At 44.5% G+C, this 19,937-nt stretch overlaps 1 protein-coding gene across 1 annotated transcript in view; it reads right to left on the reverse strand.

Moving 5' to 3' along the window:
- The window catches only part of dok4 (docking protein 4), a 55,849-nt gene that overhangs the window by 20,005 nt on the left and 15,907 nt on the right, over positions 1–19,937 (reverse strand). Inside the window, exon 2 of the mRNA XM_082540385.1 lies at positions 7,166–7,498. Coding sequence (XP_082396511.1) covers positions 7,166–7,231 — 66 coding nt within the window. The 5' untranslated portion in view covers positions 7,232–7,498. The remainder of the gene's footprint in view (positions 1–7,165; positions 7,499–19,937) is intronic.

Genomic DNA, 19,937 nt, shown 5'->3' on the forward strand with positions numbered 1-19,937 from the left:
TAATAATAAAAGATTATAAAACGTGGGGCTGGACAAAAGAACTACAAGTATTTCATTTGTAACGACCATGAAGAATATGGATGCTGTGACAAACAGCCTCAATGAACTCTTTGTAACTATGGACCAAATTTAGCAAGAACAGTCGTCCTGGGAGAGCACAGGACAAACCGGACACACTGATAGACAGAAATCCATATTCTATGTTTCTCACAGCCGTTGATGAAAATGAAGATTTTGAAATGGTCAAAAAATGTAAAAATCAGAAATCTTTGGATTGTAATGATATTGATATGATAGTGGTTAAAAGAGTCATTGAGGCTGTTATAAAACCGTTTACATACATCTGTAATTTATCATTTCAAACTGGTCGATTTCCAGACAGAATGAAAATAGCAAAAGTTATACCTCTATACAAATCTGGAAACAAACACCATTTCACAAACTACAGGCCGGTCTCTTCACCACCTCAATTCTCAAAAGTTCTTGAAAAACTGTTTAAAAACCAACTGGAAAAATTAATAGATAAACATAAACTACTCACTGAGAGTCAGTACGGATTCAGATCAAGCAGATCAACATCATCGGCACTATTAGATTCAATAGAATACATCACAAATTCCATAGACAAAAAGCAATATGTGGCTGGGTTATTCATAGACTTGACAAAGGCATTTGACACTATAGATCATGATATATTAATAAGAAACCTGGAACGTTATGGTGTCAGAGGGGTAGTTTTAGATTGGGTCCGGAGTTATTTAAGTGACAGAAAGCAGTTTGTGAAAATAAATGGTGGTTGCTCCTTATGTATGGACATTGCTTGTGGTGTACCCCAAGGGTCAGTTTTGGGTCCAAAATTCTTCAACTTGTACATTAACGACATCTGTAAAGTGTCCAAAGTATTAAAAATGGTTCTCTTTGCTGACGATACAAACATTTTTTGCTCTGGTGATGATCTGCAGAATTTATTGGAGGATATGACTAATGAAATAAGTAAAGTGAAGTTCTGGCTTGATAAAAACAAATTATCATTAAATTTGAATAAATCTAAACTTGTGTTATTTGGAAATAGTAGTTTAAATACAAATGCAAAGATTCAAATAAATGGTGTTGATATTGAAAGAGTCAGTGAAAATACATTTCTGGGGGTAATAATAGATGAAAAACTTAACTGGAGAGCTCACGTAAGATATATTCATTCCAAAGTATCACGAAGCATTGCAGTACTAAACAAGGCAAAACAGGTATTCGACAGAACATCACTTCATATTCTACTGTTCACTGGTTTCACCATACTTAAGCTATTGTGCAGAGGTCTGGGGCAATAACTATAAAACCACATTACATTCACATTTTACTGTTCAAAAAAAAGCAATTCGAATCATCCACAATGCAGGTTACAGGAACATACAAACTCACTATTTTTGCACTGAAATATTGAAAATTGATGATCGAGTGAAATTCCAAACAGCACAAATTCTATTCAAAGCAAAAAATAAAGAACTGCCAGGAAATATATGAAATGTATGTAACTTCAAAACAGGGAAGGTCCGTACTACAAGAAAAAGCTTTTGTGTTTCTGTGCATGGAGTGAAACTGTGGAACAAACTGAATATGGAATTAAAGCAACGTCCAAACACAAAACTGTTCAAAAAGAGTTATAAAAATATGATCTTCTCCAACTATAAAGAAAAGGAAAATATTGAAATTAAGTGAATGTCTCTATTTAAAAAATAAAAAATCATGATGTGATATTATAGGATATAGTATATCAGAAATCTGTTCACTATTTTTATTACAAATTATATCAGTAAGGAAGCAACTAAATATTAACTGATAATTTATGGCAAAGGGGTGGGATTAAATAAGTGTTTACTTCTTCCCTTTCAACATGTAAATGAATCAGAACGGCAGCTATATTGAAATGCATTGATTTTTTGTATAGTATTTTCCCCTCTCTCTTATTTTCTTTAATAAATGTACCTGTATATTGTTTACATGTTTGAAATAAATTACCAATCAATCAAAGTCACAAATACGATTTATCCAGGAGGAGAAAATCGGACACAAAGCGCACCGAGTCCAGTCAGCTGGTTTGGGAACTCCTCGGTGTTCATGTTCAATAACAACCCACAAATCCACAAAGAAATGTGGCCTTAACATCATCTCTGATCCCTCTGCTGCTGCAAAGCCTCTTCATATCTGCCAGAGCGCTCCACGGGACGACGAAGGGCAAGACCGCGGGCAAGACTGAGCTGGAATAAGGAAGCAAATTTAAAAGGGCAAAAACACAGAGGGAGAGGGGTGGATGGCGCACGGGAACGCCGAGGAAGGATGCAGATAACGAGACAGAAAAGGAAGAGCTGTGCAGAATCAGCACTGAGGGCAGAAAGCAGCACAGGGAGAAAGCGAAGACGGAGAGCAATTAAACGGCAGGGCAGTCAGAGACGACCGGGCAAAAATACGACATGAGATAGTGTTCAAAGCAAACAGAAAGATTCCCAAAGAGAGCGAAACGGAGAAGGAATTCTGCTGTGGATAAGTAGGTCTGCCTTCCAGCTGGAACACGCCATTACATGAATTATTTCCAGATAAAACGACCATGCCCGGGCCAATCAAAACCACTTTAGATCCCTCAATTCATCACTCGCTTCATGGACCAATCATTTCTTTTTCAGATTTCAGAAGTCCCAGAACTCCTCCAAGTGATTAACCGCATTTATAAAAGAGGGGAAAAGAACAAAAGCCCACGACGATTAGAGCTCCATCCCTCATCTTCATGATGAAGGACAGAAAACAGTCCTCCTCAGAGTCTGAGCAGCTAAAGCAAAGCTGAGAAGACACACAGACCTCAGCAGGGAAATAATCTACACCGACTGTCAGAGCCCTGCTTCTGTTTCAGTTAGGAGTCAGAAAATCCGAGAACATTCATCTTCCTGCTTTTAAAAACAGCGTCACAGGAAAGACTAAATATGACCAGATGATGGCGCTACAGAAAAAGTCAGAAGGTCACAGAAACTGCGATTCACAACGTTCGTAAAGAGGGCGTGGCTACAGGGTGATGCCCCCGGTTGTTGGTGATCCCTCTCCCGTCACTGGGACTCAGAGTGGCGAGATAAAATGATGCTGGATTACATGCGCGCCTCATTTCCTGTAAATCCCTCGTGCACCCAAAAGCAATTTGAATCCAGTGCACAATCAGATCGCTCCCTCGCTACCACTGAACGTTAGAGGATATAAAATCAGGATCTGGGTTTTATGACCTGTTATTACACTTGTTGTAAAGGCTTGTTTCATCCAGACAAACAGGTTCATTAACGAGCAGCTGCATGTTTGTCACGTTTGCTCATTAGCATAACTGATGCCGGTTCATTCCTGCTGTGCGCCATTTGTGGGTTTCGTTCACAAAGCTGAACGTAAACAGCAGAAACGAACCCTGCAGAGCTTCACGGGTTCTGCAGCTGCAGATCCAACAGCAAACTAGGCAGAGTCAGCACGAGGCCATCGGTGGATGGACAGGTAAATGCTGTAGCTAGGTTCAGATTAGCAACAAAACCAGCGCGTAAACAGAATCACAATAAAATGTTCACGAAACTTCTGGATTTCATGTAATTTCAGGCTTGAGTTCTGATTACAGATGTTTGAAATCATAGCAAACACAAACACACAACACACACACACACACACACACAGGTGTTCACGTACATCTCCAGGTAAAATGTGTCTGTGCATGCTGAGTTTACTCCACAGTCTGAACTTCAGTGGTGTGCGGATTGATACGGAAATATTGGTTTTAGTCATCTGGGTTAAACTTGCAGTTAATCATTAACAGGAACAGAGTGGAAGTATTTTATTGGGACTGTCTAAAGGATTAGTAGGAACTACTTCTTCCACCTGTGAAATACGTCTGTATCAATGCATCAAGGCTCGTGCGTGCTCGCTCGCTCTGTTGATCATCGTAAGCAGAGTCGTGTTTGGAGCTGTGTCAGCAGAGGCGAGGTTTGTGACACGTGTGGCGAGCGCTCAAACCTCGTCAAACACAAACAAAAGTAAATCATAGCACAGGATATGATGATGAGTTTGTGATGAGGCGACCTGATGAAGAGGAGGAGAGGAACAGGTGAGGAGACAGATGTCGCTCGCCGAGTCCTGTGGCGCTGAAGGCAGGAACGATCCAGGCGCACGGGGAGAAAACGTGGAGCTGCTGGCGACGAGTAGAACTGTTGCTGAATTTGGGAAAGTGCCTTAGGTTTTTGTTTTCTATGTTTAAGTGATGGGAATTCACCGCATCCTCAAAACTACAGATTCCCATTTGTTCAAAGTGTAGAGCTTTTAAAGTGGATTAAATAGGCTACGTATCATTAAAATATACAGGGTTTTTGCAGTAAAACAGTTACTGTAGTATTTAACAAATAAAAATAACTCAAATATTTCATACATAACATAAATAATAACATATAAAATATTTCTCAGCTTTTATTTTCAATCACATTTGGCTCTTGATGTGGAGGATTTGAATCTGCTGCAGCAAGTTTTAGCTGTGTGAGATTTTTCAGCCCAGCCTCACACGTGAAACAAGACCATTACTGACCTTATTTCAAGACTCTGACTAACAGTGGCTAACAGCGACTAACACTGGCTAACAGCGACTAACAGTGACTAACACTGGCTAACATTGGCTAACAGCGACTAACAGTGACTAACACTGGCTAACATTGGCTAACAGCGACTAACAGTGACTAACACTGGCTAACATTGGCTAACAGCGACTAACAGTGGCTAACACTGGCTAACAGTGGCTAACAGCGACTAACACTGGCTAAGAGCGACTAACAGTGACTAACACTGGCTAACATTGGCTAACAGCGACTAACAGTGGCTAACACTGGCTAACAGTGGCTAACAGCGACTAACACTGGCTAACAGCGACTAACAGTGACTAACAGTAACTAACACTGGCTAACAGCGACTAACAGCGGCTAACAATGACTTACAGCGGCTAACAATGACTAACAGCGGCTAACAGCGGCTAACAGTAGAAAGAGACCGTACAGTAATACAGGTAAACCCCAACAATCAGAGTAGGAAGAACCTGGCCACAGCAGGAAGGAAAAACTCCCTTCTAACAGCAAAAAACCTCCAGCAGGACCATCCTTAGCTGAGTTCCCCTCTCCTTTGTTTGGAGTTCTGACCTTGATTATACTCAGTTTAGTCTTTAGGGTTTTTAGTCATAGTCTTGTCTCCCTGTTAGGTGTAAGTGATATATCAGAATCAGAATACTTTATTAATCTCTAGGGAATTTATGTATGTTTTATTTTGTTAACCCTTTCAGTTTAGTTTCTCCAGCTGTCTGCACCTGTGCTGTTCCTTGTGTATCTCTGTGTCTTCAGTTTCTCGTCTTCTTTGTTGGTGCGTTTGATATAAAATACTGTGATGTTTCTCGTTAGTTTGTTTTTCTGCTTTCGTGTTTTACCGTTTGGGCTGTTTTCCTGGGACTGTCTCCACTCACTCATTCAAAGTACATTTTGTGTTCACGTTGTGCCTCCCAGTGTTCAGGCTGCATTTCGGGTCTAGATCCGCACTCCACCACCACACAAACCTCTGACATCATCGTGTGAAATCAGGGATCCAGAAAAATAAAGACTCTCGCTTACATGCATCAAATCAGCCAATCCAAACATCTTCCAAACTTGTTATTCCAGTTAGTCGTTGCCGGATATTCCAGACCGGGATAAAATGCTGGGAGTGCTAAAGTTGACTTTGAATTTATTTTAAGATGACGTCCAGCAGTGCTGCTGGTTTTCTGATATTCAATCGGACCTAGAAACAAAGTGATCCTTTCCCAGCGTTTGTTCTGTGCACTGAAAAAGTTTGAACGAGCCAGCAGGAGCAGAAACCACCCACAGTTCCTCTCTGTGTCTCACATTTATGAGCAAGGCTTTAGAAAAACTCTGGAACAAACAGAGCGGTCAGTGTAGGTCAGGCAATAAAACTCAACAGCATTATTTCCCACAGGCCACATTTTTCTTTATATGCAATCCATTACCTGAGCTAAAACTTAAGGATGTGAAACTTTATTCGGGTAATATCAGAGTTCACACAGGAGTGGGAATTTCCTGCATCCCCTCTGAGAGCTGTTCACTCAGCTCTGGGAGCGGCGATAGCAGCGCGACCATTATTTGAAGCGAGCTGGCGAACAGAACCTGACTTTAATTGATTTGCGTTCGTTCCATAATATAAGTCGTGCAGAGTTGAACTGTGCCGCCTACGCCGTCTGAATGCAACTCACTCGAATTAGCATTGTCCGTGCAGCTGACGTGGAGACGTGAAACTGGATCCCGCGGCTGTGAGGGGACGCACTCTGTCTCCAAACCCAGTGGGAGCAAAGTGAGGCTGGACTGAGCTGCTTTTCCAGGACAGTAATATTCAAGGTGATGGTCAGTGCAGCGGGACAGCCTCAGGCAATGTCTGTATTTACACCCATACACAACTTCATCTACGGCCTGTAAGCTCCGGCTGAGCCCGGCAGGCCTGCTCACACCAGGCCGCTGAGGTTCATAAGTGGCCTGACATCATTAAGACATCAGCGTAAATCCAAAAACTACTCCTGTGTGACGGCACTCTGCTTCTGCTGCTGTCTGCAGCTTCTTTTGGGACCATTTGGTTTTTCACAGCTGTGAGCATCAAAAAACAAAATCCCTTCACTTCTCCACAGACGGCCAGAACAGGAAGTGAGAAAACAGGTGTTTATCAGCATGTCTCAGTTTCACAGCCACATCCATCGCGTCCACATCAAAGCACTATTTTTGGTTTTATATGTCTTCCTGCTCCTAAAGACCTCCACCCCATCGCTGTTCATACTACACCCATGTAATTATCTTAGAAAATACAAATAAGAAAACACAGCAATGATTACTGCGGACATTTTTCAGGGAAAATGAGCCAACAGAACTTTTTCTGTAGTTTTCTGTATTCGTGCTGACAGGTTTCTTTCATTTCTTTATCACGTAGAAAAACTGAGCCGTGCTGCTGAAGTTTCACTTCTTTTTCCTACATTCGGACAGCTCAGGGATTAAATGTGCAGCTAAACATCTTTACACTGACACTGTTTCACCCGGCCCGCTGAAGATCATGTTTAAATGGAAGAGCTGAAACGCCCACTCACCCCCAGCTTGCGGCTGCGCATGCGTACGTAGCCCTGCTTGACGATGTCATTGAAGTTGGAGGCCATCTTTGAAGGCCGCAACACTGGAGACCATCCAGATGTTTCCTCCTTCACTCGTTCAGCTTCTGTCACTGACAGTCTGTCTGTCTTTTCTTGGACTTTTCCACTTGAAAGTAAAAAAACTGAACCTTTTCTTCGCCTGTCCTCTTTCACAAAACTCCCAACATCCTCCTCTCTCCTTCTCGTCTCCTCTGGCTGAGGTTCCTCTCCTTTTCGTCTTCCTTCCTTCTCATTCCTTCATCCTCAGACAGCTCATCTCTCCAGCTGGCATCTCTGAGAAATGGACCGACAGTAAGATGGAAAGAAAGAGGGAGAAGAAATGGATATATGTTCATTATTCATTGAAGAGCGAGGTGCACAACATTAACGTGCATTATTCATGCCGCTGGCACACACTGAACTCTGAGGGGAAGCATGCAGTGGGATTGTGCTGAATGTACAGTTTCCCGTGTGTCTGCTTGGATTTCAGTTTCCCTGTTTGATTGTTTGCGTTTCTGTGTGTGTGTGTGTGTGTGTGTGTGTTGCACAGTGACATAAAGGAAATCAGAGGAGGCAGCTTCTATTAGACGGCGCTGAAACCAGGAAATAAAAAGGTTGGAGCGTTGAGCGTTCTCTAATCAGAGCTCCGTTCGTCAGCCGGCTTCCATCGCGCTACATTTGCATTTCAAACGGCCCGACCTCCTCGTGCTCTCTGTTCAGCAGTCATTATGAGGTGACAGTGTAAACACAGCTCTGCCGTCCTCGGTCGTCTTCATTTGTCCCCGTGAAGCTGATTCAGTGTTAACAGTCACTGCTTCTATGTAAATGTGCAGTTGTACTCTCTCTGCAGCCGCCCACGACTCTGATTTGCTCACTGATTCAAAAACATGTGGTGTTTGATTTCTGCCGGCCAATTCATACTGACATACATATCTGGATATGTATCTGAGATAAAACGAGGCTTTGTGGAGCTCGTTATGTCACATATCATGTCTTTCTCCGTCTCATACTGAACGTGTATGTAAGGAATGACCATCGAGCAGCAAGACTCACGCAGGCAGAGACGAGTTCATATTTTTATTTATCGAAGCTTCAGCTCGCCAGCTTACACGGCAGCTGTGAAGCACAGCAAACCAAAGGGCTCTCTGACTGCTAATTATACCAGATAAGCCACGCCCACGATCCACAGGGGTGTCTCCACACGCCCCAATAAAGACAATCAGCCACATAAACCTTTATATATTATAATTTAGAATAAAACGATCACCCCAGTCTATTCCTACTCATATATTTACATTTCAAACATATCGACCTGTCTGCTGTCTGAAACGTGCACGCAGAGCTCTGATGCTCTCTTGGATGGCTGCTGTTTAATCACTTCATTGGCCGCTGTGTTTGTGGACCCAAACTGAAGTTTAACAAAAAGCGATCCTTTATCATGGCTGTCAGAAAAATGTAGGGAGGAGAAACAATGGTGAGAACTTAACTATGACCTAAACTGGTGAAGCTAAAGCTAGACATGAAAAAACGTGAACGTGAGCATGAACCTGGAAAAAACGAAACTTGAAAACATGAGATGAAGTCCAGGAAACATGACCACCTGACGCTGAACGGAGGCAGACAGAGGACTTCAATACACAGCCAAGTGGAAACACAGCTGACACAGATGAACACCACAGGGGAAGCAAAAGGAAACACACTGAACATGAAAACACAAGACTTTCAAAATAAAACAGGAAACACGGAGAGATATAAACCGGGACACACAAGCTTGGTACGAAAGACAGAAGGAGGGAGGAAGCATGAGAGAGGAAGGGAGGATACAACACAGGGGACAAGGGAAGAGGGAACGAGACACGATGGGCGTACATGGGTGAACATGACGGGGAGACGGCGAGCTGAGACAACATGGAAACAAATATAACTAAACATCCAATCAGAGCAAAGAATAGCTCATGCTAACTAATAGAAATAAAACATTTCAAACAGGAAGAACTAAAAAGAAAATCACAACCTCAAAAAGCACCACAGTGACAGCGACATGCATTTATTTTAAATGAAGTCTTTGGTGGTTTCTGTGTTAGTGTTTAGATTTGTGTATTTGCAGCATCCAGCTTCCTCTTCTCTCGGCTGGGGTCCTTCGTCCTGTCTTACCTGGACAGCTGTGGTCTGCCTGTCTGCCTGCAGTTCTACTTCTCCCTCTGATCATCTTTATTGTCTCTCCCTGTATCTCGTTTCCTCAGCTGTCTCTGCTATAAAACAATCATATGAATGTTCCTGTCCCCTCTGTGAGTGCTGCTCTGTGGAGCACTGTGCTCCTCACTGAGTGTTTGTATTATTTTTCACACACAGGATGTGTCAGTCAGTAGTGTCAGCGACACTCAGGACAAAGACAAGCTGACTTCACGGTGTGCTCCAGTTTCAGATGTGACGGCCGTGTGTTTTTCAAATTAACCTGTGACCTCACATGAATGCAGGAGAGCCGGTCTCACATCCAAACCTCGGCTCGGTCTGCGGATGGTTCGGGCGCAGGGGCGGGGAGGTGACGGGGAGGCGATGGGGTGTTTCATCTGCTGAGGCGGTAAACCGAGTGGGAAGCACAGCAGAATCACACACGGACACATCTCCACAGAGCAGACACACTCAGCTCACTCAGTGCTGAAGCTGAGACACAATATAATACACTGCAGCACAAATGTATGCACTCATTCATGCACATGAGCAAACTGATGTGCACGCATGCCTGACTCTGTGTGTGTGTGTGTGTGTGTGTGTGTGTGTGTGTGTGTGTGTGTGTGTGTGTGTGTTTGCCATCAGGCTGGGAGCAGTGGGGCAGACATTTCCCAGAGGGCTCAGTGGTAAATCTCCCTGACAACAGTGGAACAGAGACATTAAAGTTTAACAAGGGGCTCATTAAAATACACACACACACACACACACACACACACACACACACAGAGGAGGAGAGGCTTATCATTACAGCAGTGTTGGTTTTATAAAGTGGCTCAGGCACAAAAGACAATTAAACATTAAACAAACAGAATATTTGTGCATGAAACACACACACACACACACACACACACACACACACACACACACACACACACACACACACACACACACACTACAGGTGCATCAGGACAGATGGTAAAAAGCACATAATAAGAACCCTGTGAGCGTGTTAAATAAGTTGATCGTCTTATCAAATAAGACGATCAGCATGAAAGTGGATGCTGGCTGAGGGACCTCAGCTCTGAGCTCGCTCTCGCTCTCCTCTTTCCCCTCAGACGGCCCCGCCCCTCCCTGAGCCTGCTTCAGTTTCTTCCTGTTAAAAGAGTTTTTCCTCCGTACTGTTGCCGGGCGCTTGCTCATCATCACCAATCTTTCCGCTCTCCTTGCTTGGAGACCCTGAGGCTGATTCAGAGTCTCGGGTTATCCCAACGATCGTGTCAGGTAGACTGTGCCAACCACCACACCACTGTGCCGCCCTGCACATGCAACGTACATTAAAGTATTTTTGCTAACAACTACAAATGGAGCTGCTACCAGAACGATCTGAGACAGTCTTGACGGGTTTGTTCACTTCATTGTTTTAAAGGAAAGAATAAAACTGTCCCATCTACACAAACTGTAATGATGCAGAGCTGGGTGGGTTGGATGCTAACAGTGGCACGTCAACAACAAAAGAAATTTATCATTTTCTCACAGATTTAAAATAATTCAGCTTCAGTTTCGGCTCCTTGAGTCTGTTAAACAGGCTCAGATGTTCTCCGAGCCTGAGCCTGCGACAGTCAATATTTTATTGGAGACTGCAGTTGTTCCTGATTTTCATCGTAATTTGATGAAATCTGCAGGCGGTGGAAAGTTCCCGGTGCACGGCCTCCGGCCTCTTCCCGCACAGAGACGCGTGCGCTCCATCCGGCCTTCCCATCTGAAGCTCGCAGCTCAGCATCCTCCTCTTCAGCCCACTGAAACCAATCAGAGTCTCTGTGGACATTGGAGAGCTGTAATGCTAATGTGAGCCCCACCCTTTATTGTGTTTAATCACCTCGACATGAAAATGATAAGGAAGTCTGTCAGTAATATAAACAAGTCTTTATTTCACCGGGATAATCCACCCAGGATTAATTCCACATCCCAGGAAACTCGTGGATCATTAACATCAACTATTGATTTTTCTACTTCTTAACAGCAAAAACACAAAAGTTTACAAATGTCTTCACTTTGTGCAAGTTTAATGCTGAGATCGGCGACTGGCTGTGCTTCCTGCAGACTGAAACAAGTCACTTCCACAAAAACCTCACTTTAGATGAACGACATTTAAACAGGAAAATAAGCAGATGAAGGTCAGAGGCCAAATATATGTATGAGTAAAGGAACCGTATAGAAATAAATGTCCAACCTTTGCTTCTTTGAGTGTTTTTAAATGTTTTTTTCTTTTCTATGAAATGTATTTATGAGACAATAAGACTGTAACTTATATGAAACACCGTCTATGATTTTTATGTTTGTTTGTGCTGCGCAGAACATAAAAACTTTCCTGAATATGAAATTTACTGGAGGTCCAACAGGATGAACAGGAAGTCAGACGCCTGAGCTCAGACTACAAAACAACATCTGGGCCCAAAAACTGAAAACCAAAAATGAAATTTTGAATGTGAAGAATATTAAAAACTGATTTTAACCTCGTTTTATACATTTTTAACCTTTGTTTATATTCACTGCATAACTAGAAGTTCATTTCTATTGAATATTTACATCTTAATATTGCTGGAGGACTTCCTGTAATCAGAAGAACTAACAGCGTCCAAACGTGCTTCGCCTGCACCGTCAGCATCAACACATCTGAGCTGTGATCGCTTTTAAAAACACACAGACGCACAAAGAGCCTGTCGAAGCACGCCGGAGATTACGAGCGCCTGACATCGATTCCCTGATGTAGCCTTATTGATTGCACGGTGGCCCTTCCTGCGTGCACGTGTGTGTGCATGTGTGTGTGTATGTGTGTGGTATCCTGCAGAAGCCTGCAGCTCTCACATCAACACACCGGCGTGCTCAGGGAGGGAAGCGTTAAAGATCTGAGTATTGTTGTCGAGCAGAGTGTGATGCACTGATGCAGACGCAGCAGCATCTGTCACGACTCGTGTTCAGACTTCTTAGAGTATGTCGGAGGATCTTCACACAGAGAACAACATCAGAGGCTGTCGCTGCACATCAGTACTGAGATTTCTGCTCACTCTGAGAGGACAGCTTGCACTGGCAGACGCTTTCGTGGTCTTTGTGTCAGTCCTTCATCTGCTCCATCGCTGACTCTGAGATTTCTCCTGGTTTGTGTGGCTTCTGTCTGGACCTTCCTGTTATCCTTTCAGTTTCCCACTTCCTGTTTTGTTTTGAAGGTTTAAATCCTGGTGTAGCCACAGACACATGCTGCTCTGATAACTGTGCTCACGCTGTAAATCACAGCTACATGAACTAATGACACACCAGTCAAAACGTTAACTACAGCTGGTGTACACCTCAGTTCCCGCCTCTTACGCTTTGCGCTGGCGTAGCACGTCAGTAAATCTGGCCCGTAGCGTACTACGTTAAAGCGCGACATAATTGTCCTGACCTGCGCCCTCTTATCCCCTCCCTCTGTGTCCTTCCCTCTCTCACTGATGTTCACCTGTGTCTTATCATCCTCAGGGCGTCTCTCCTGTTTCTTGTCCTGCAGTCTCTCTCGGAGCTTTTGAAATTGATCACTTATGGATTGTTTACGCTGCGGCCTGGCCTCAGCCGCCCTCTCTCTTGTTTACAGCGAGTAATAACGCGCCGTCTCTTTAACTGTCTGTTTTTCTGCACTCGATCTCACAGCAAACACGACACAAAGAAGCTTCAATATTTTGTTCCTTTCAAAAAATCTGGCAGCAACTAAATCGCCAACAGGCTGACATTCATGTGTGTGTGTGTGTGTGTGTGTGCTGACCTTTATACTCTCCTGAGTATTTTCCTTCTCGGGCTGGCACTAGTGTACATCAAAGATCACATTTGGCCAGCATGTCGGGCTGCGCACACACACACACACACACACACACACACACACACACACACACACACACACACACACACACACACACCCCTAATAAAATTACTCACAGTGAGCCGGGGCGACACACTCGCACAGCCACCTGTCTCTCCAGCCTCTCGCCTGCAGAGAAGTGACTCATGAAATCAGTCGGGCAATCAGCCTCCTTTCCTGCACGCCTGTCTCCTCGCCTCCTCTTCTTTCACACACACACGCACACACATGCACACATGCACGCACACCTTCCACCTCCTTGGTTTTCCTTTCTATTCTGATCTTTTCTTTTCTTCTGAACACAATCTGCATATCTACAGGACGTCAGGTGATTAATCTAAGAGCCTGCATGAGTTCTGACACGCACGAGGCCTCGATATCATCTGGACTGTTCTCGCTGCGTTTATCGATCCTTGTCTGGATAACGGCAAAGCCCACCCTGTGGAGTGGAAATGAGATGAAAGATAGAAGAAGAAAGATGAAGGAGCTGCTGTTTGTGCAGACAGCTGAGAAACGGTGACAGCGCCACGGAGCTGTGAAGATATTTGTCTCTACTGGTCCGACCTGACCCCGAGTTAAATCTGCAGCCGTGGCAGAAATCAAGTTTGTCTGAGTGCACGTGGATGCAGGCCTGCTGGAAAGGGAGTCTGTGTTCTTAATGAGTGTTATGAGTCCGTAACACCGTAACATTACGCAACACTCGATAGCATCACATTACATTCATTACGCAGCTGTGTCTGTCCAAACCAGCGCACAGCTCTTCATGAGAACTGTTGCCAAAGTGCTTGCTCGTCGGGGCTTTCTTTGTATTATTGTAGCGTCTTTATCTTACAATACAAAGCGCCTTGAGGCGACTGTTGCTGTGATGTGGCGCTGTGTAAATAAAACTGAGTGGAATTATAAAGCATGGACATTTCTATGCTTCTGTGTTTGTACAGTTAGAACTGTAAGTGGCCTCTAATGTGACAGAAGGACACGACACAGTTCATTTCCCGAGCTCACAATTGCCTCGTCTGCAGTATTTTAGCGAGGAACGAACAGATTGACGCTGCATTTCAGTGTGTGCAGGATCTCTCACTGAGCCGAGGACCTGAGAGCGAAGCTGAGCCTTACTGAGCAGCTCTGGTTAGGAGGAAGATGCTCTCCGGTCTCCCTCAGGCTGCATCACCGGCAGCCTCAGTGAACGCCTTCTAACATTTACAGTCTGTTTATCTGCTTCCTGTTTCACTTCATCCCACTGTGAGCGAAATGACAAGCGCTTTAATTCCTATTTGCTCTTATGTTTTATGCAAAGAGTTGTTCATTTATTCATCCGTCCTGCTGCCATGACGAGCACTGAAACGCAGACAGACATGAGAGCAGAGCTTGTGAGCCTCACCCTGATTCTTGGATTTAAAATTAGTAGTCCCAGCAATAAAGCTAATTTTGCCTGTGGCATTTATGTCTGTGTATGATTTACTGTCAGTTTTAATGTATGAGGAACCGAGTTTTTCTAACAGGTTCCAAACTGCAGCCCAGCGTTAGGATAAATCCTGATATACTCACAAAACGCAACATATCAAAATACCCACATACAACTCAGTGCTCTTCATAGTCACTGATTTTAGCCTTGATGCCCCAAATCCTGACCTATTTTAATTACATGTAATTTTGTAAAATAGGAATTTGAATGGATCTGATCAAATGAAGTTTACTTGATTTTCATACATTCGGTTTACAGCGGTCAGTCTCCCTGAAGATTAAACATTACAGTAAATAATCCTTTGATCATAATCGTTGCCTCGTGTTTATTCAGGGTGAAAAATTATTTTTCGAGTGTGGCCACGTACCATTTAGATCTGTAATCAACAGTAAAATGCTTCGAAAACATGAATCTGAGGCTGAAATGAGAACTTTACGGCTTTTATATCTTTGTTTAAACTGTTAGGCTGTTAGGTTATCAAAGCAAAATACCCCAAAATCGCAATACTGACCAATGCATAGAGAAATATTTCTGTCTGCAGGACTCTGTCTCAAGCTAAAATAGGATTTTTTTTTAGAAATTTAAATTAATATTATTCTGAAATACTGTTTAACGAAGGACAAACAGGCAAAGACTTCATAAAGCTAGAAACAGCCGTGATTGGTTGGCCATAACTGGAGGAAGAAGGACTGTTAAGCTATCAGCTAATGCTACTCAGACTGATTACCAGTCTGCCTCCAAAGACTGTACACGAACATCACTCAGGCACAGGTGGATGCTAATTAATCAATAACATTCAATGAAATCATTGAAGTTCACTGTGCACCAAACCTGGAGCTCCGCCTTCTTGGACGGTCTGTTAGTACAGTAACAGGTCCAGTTCAGGTGAAGCTAGCAGACAGCTAGCAGCTACAGCCACCTGTGTCACCATCCGCCTGTCAGTCACAGAGGCCACGCCCCTAATAATGCAAACTTTAATCCTTAATACAATTTAAACAGGTGAGTTTTAGAAACATCCTCCCTATGCAGGTGTTATGGAAGAGAAATGATCCACAGATAGCAAACAGTTTGTGTATCAGGCTGCAAACATCAACATGGTTATTTCTGCTGCAAAGTTTTAACATGGGAGTCTATGGGGACCGACTCACTGCTGCCTCTGCTGGACGTCAGAGGAAGTCCAGGTTTCAGTGCTTCAGCATGAGTGTTTTTGTATGTCTGATATTAAAAAAGTAAAATGAGGAGGGCTGGTACACGAGCTCACTGAAGACGTAACAAGACGAGATGATGAGAGCGAAAAAGAGCATGACATGGAAAAAAAGACGAACTCGGAGTGGGGAGGTCGGATATTAAAGAGAGAAATTCAGATACTCCTCTTTCCTCTCTCTGCCTCACCCTCACCCCTCACCCCAGGACGCCCCAAGGCTAACACTTGGGAAAGCGTCAGTCTGTCTGCTTATAACCATCTGTCACAGATAACGATGGGATAAACACACACACGGAGAGGGGCCACAGACAGAGAGACGCTCCGTCTCCAGTCTCATATCAGATGGTGACGCGCACACATGACCAACACTCCGCCACGAGCGCTTTGAGCCATCTTTCACGAGGCGACGCGTCACACTTCTTCACTTCAGAGAAAACGCGACAAACAGCTCGCAGCTCTCCCGGCAGAAGCTGAAATGTCTGAATTCATTGTTGGCCCGAGAAAACACACAGGCAGCACTGAGGAAGAAATAATAACTGCATTCGCCTGAAGAGATGTGATTTGGTCAGCAGGACTGATGACACGTTAGGACGTTAAACCTCCCCAGGCCGGTATAATATCAGTGTGCAGCACAGAGCGCAGTCACGGTGACAGCAAAGTGCCAATTATGTTCGTTCAGTCGCTCGTTGTGACGTCGCCGGCTCTGCAACAAGCAGAGCCGTGTCGATGCAGAGCAGCTGCTGCAGGGATCTCATCCAGGCCTTTTCTGTTAGTGTCCCCTTCACCGTAGAAACACTTTGCTGCAGGCTGGAAGAGTCATGCTAACCTCTGACACGCACCTGGCCACCAGCAGCACGGACAGGAGTAACCTGTGATGCACAAGCATTTGTGGGTCGGCTCAGATCTGGGCTGCGCACATTTTGCTATCTAGGTTAATCTGAGACATCCTCGCCTTTTTTTAAATGTCAGGGTTTTTCTTAATTGCCTCTTCCTGCCTGCCTTTTTAAGCGCACCTGTGCACGTGTTCACGTCCCAGTTAACCTGCTTATCTGGGTCACGGTCGATTCCTTCGACGTGACTCTCACCTAAGTCGCGATGGGCACGCCCTCCCCCGGGATCAGGGGTTTGGAGCACCGAGGTTTAATCTGTAGCGTCCCTGATATTTGATGTGCAAACTGTTTTTGTAGGTGACAAAGTGTCTCGAGTTCATTTCACTCCACGTTGGTGTTTCTCCCGCTGCTCCCTGTGCCGAGAACAGCCCTGAACCTGAGATAAACGAAATGTTTCATTCATGAGGTGACTTTTCCACGACAGCGTCGCCACTGGATGTAAACAAGCTGACATTTTCTCACCTGTGAATCATTCCCGCTCTCACTTTTGAAGACAAATGTCATCAGGAGCTGCTGGAAGCAGACGATGTGCAGAGCTCTGCGTCTGACAGCGACGATTTGGTTTCATGTTTTTAAGTGAATTATCAATCCTCCACTCTGCTTCCACTCAACTGCTGCCAGCCTGTGTTCATACAGTCACGCATAATAGAGCTTCAGCCTGTCCGGCACTTTTATTGGCAGATATTCGCAGTGAGCCCTGAAATGAAAACTAATTCTGAAATGCTGAAAACAAGTGGCCAAACTGTCCCGAACAACACATGATAAATAATTTACACCAGTGATGAGAAATAAAGTTTGAGCGCACACAAGCTGGAGGAAAGCTTCTTAAATCTGCTGAACATTTCTAATTACTAACATAACGCCGCACACAGCACGGTCAACCTGCTGCATCAACACTCTGAAAGGACCTGATATAATGTTGGTATTAAGCATTGTGTCTGTGTGGGAGCCTCACTCAGAAACTTTGGTCCTCCAAGTATAATTTGAACCATTTCAGTGAAGAACTTCCTGCAGGTGAGTCAGCTGATCTACGCTGTTCAGAGTAACCTCACAGAGCTGCTAACTACAGAGGGGATTTCCGGCTCTTCAGGTTGTTTTGTTGCTTTAATTTATTTATTATTAACAACAATATGAAGCTTATAACAGAAACTCTGTCGCTCTCCGTCTCTGTCTTTCACTCACACAGACACACACACACCATCAACTTTGCTACATCGCTAATGAAGAACATGATCAGGCAGCTGATTTCATATGAACTATTTTCATGGTTGTTGTGGTCGTGATAATTTTGTGAGGCCATATCAAAAAGGCTCGGATGAGCCATAGTTCTACAAGTTGTGCCTCCATCGCTTGTGTCCAGATCACACGCCGCCGTGCTGCTCCGTCTTTTCACTGACACTTGTGTTTGCGCGTGAGAAGCTGCGGAGACAGCCTCGCTACCAAGCGATTGATGATCGGGAGCTGGTCGTGAGGTGTCAATCGCGTCTCGTTACCCCACGTATACTACACGATGCACGACGCACGATGAAGGCCAAAATCGGGCCGATCGCCAAAACGGTCGCACGACTCAAAAATCGGCTCAAAATGGGCCAAAAATCGCACAGTGTGAGCCCAGCACAACAGCTCCAGACCCGGAGTAACCTGTTTCGCCTGGTTCCATCCCTGAAGTCCTGGAAGTTAAGCAGTCATTTTACAGCATCCTGCAGTGCACACAGAGAGCATTACACATCCAAAGCCAGTTTCACACTAACTCAGGGGTGTCGGACTCCAGGCCTCGAGGGCCGGTGTCCTGCAGGTTTTAGATCTCACCCTGGGTCAACACACCTGAATAAAATGATTAGCTAATTACCAGGCCTCTGGAGAACTTCAAGACATGTTGAGGTCATTTAGCCATTTAAATCAGCTGTGTAGGATCAAGGACACATCTAAAAGCTGCAGGACACCGGCCCTCGAGGCCTGGAGTTCGACATATGTGCACTAACTGCACAGCACAGAAAACCTGGTTAGTGTTAGTTTGGCTTCCCAGGCTAAACGACCAGTCTCTATAAATGACACACGCAGGCTGGCTGGTCGCTACAAACAAACGGAGAGCCGAGCCCTGAGACGACGGCTCCGCCGGAGCACCTGCACAGCTGGAGCTGAGGGCAGACTCAGCTTCACTTGCTGCAGCCCGGCCCACGGCAGCGGCACCGCCCGGGCATCGGCTCCATTTGTGCCGTTTCTCTGGCAGCAGCAGCCTCGGTCATCAGGCTGTGATCCGCCTCCATCACGTTCATTCGCTGTAAAAATTAAACAGCAAATTGGTTTTGTGTCTTGTTCACTGCTGTGATGGCGTAACCTTCACGCTGGACACTTTCAATGACTAACAGGTCGAAGTGCATCTTTATTGTCCTCATGCTTACGGACATGGAAAACACTCATATACGCGCCGACAGCTAGTTTAAAGCCTGAGCTTTAGCATTTCAGCTGATGCTGGTAGTTGAGCAGGAAGGACGATGGAGTGCCGAGCTGTCAGCCAACTTTATTTATCAGTGTGCGTGCACAGACTGCATGGGAGCAGCAAGCAGACACACACACCTGCTAATTAGTCCCCAGTAACATCCAATTAAAATCCTAGAATTGAGACCTGAGACCTGGGCAACGTAGCAGCCACACAAACTCAGTGAACACAGCAGGAAACTGTTGTTTTCCCAGACTGTCAGTGGAGGAGAAGCTCACCAAATCAAGTCTGCAAAGATGAGCCGCAGACTTTGCACTTGTTCTGAAACATGAGATACATGATGCACTGAGTCAAGACTCAGGAGGGAGGAGTTATTCCCAAAGCTTCCTAACAAGACTTTGTTTTTTATTAAAGCAAATAAAATGCGTCCTGAAACCCTGCAGGACTCCTTTAGTTAGTTAGCGTCCTTCTGCACAGATAAACTTCAGTTTACACGATTGTTTTGGAACCTTTGGATTAAACACACATAAGGTGAATAAGGCAGCACAATGCTGTTTCCTGTTGGTGGCTTATTTCAGTTTTCTTAGGACAAAACCCTGATTTTGATTTTCTAACCATTAAAGTTCTTTCATTTATTTAGATTCTAAATGTTCTTCAATCAGCTGAAGACCGAGTTTAT

Source organism: Aulonocara stuartgranti, assembly GCF_965226115.1.
Source record: "Aulonocara stuartgranti genome assembly, chromosome: 1".
Classification (NCBI taxonomy): Eukaryota; Metazoa; Chordata; class Actinopteri; order Cichliformes; family Cichlidae; genus Aulonocara; species Aulonocara stuartgranti.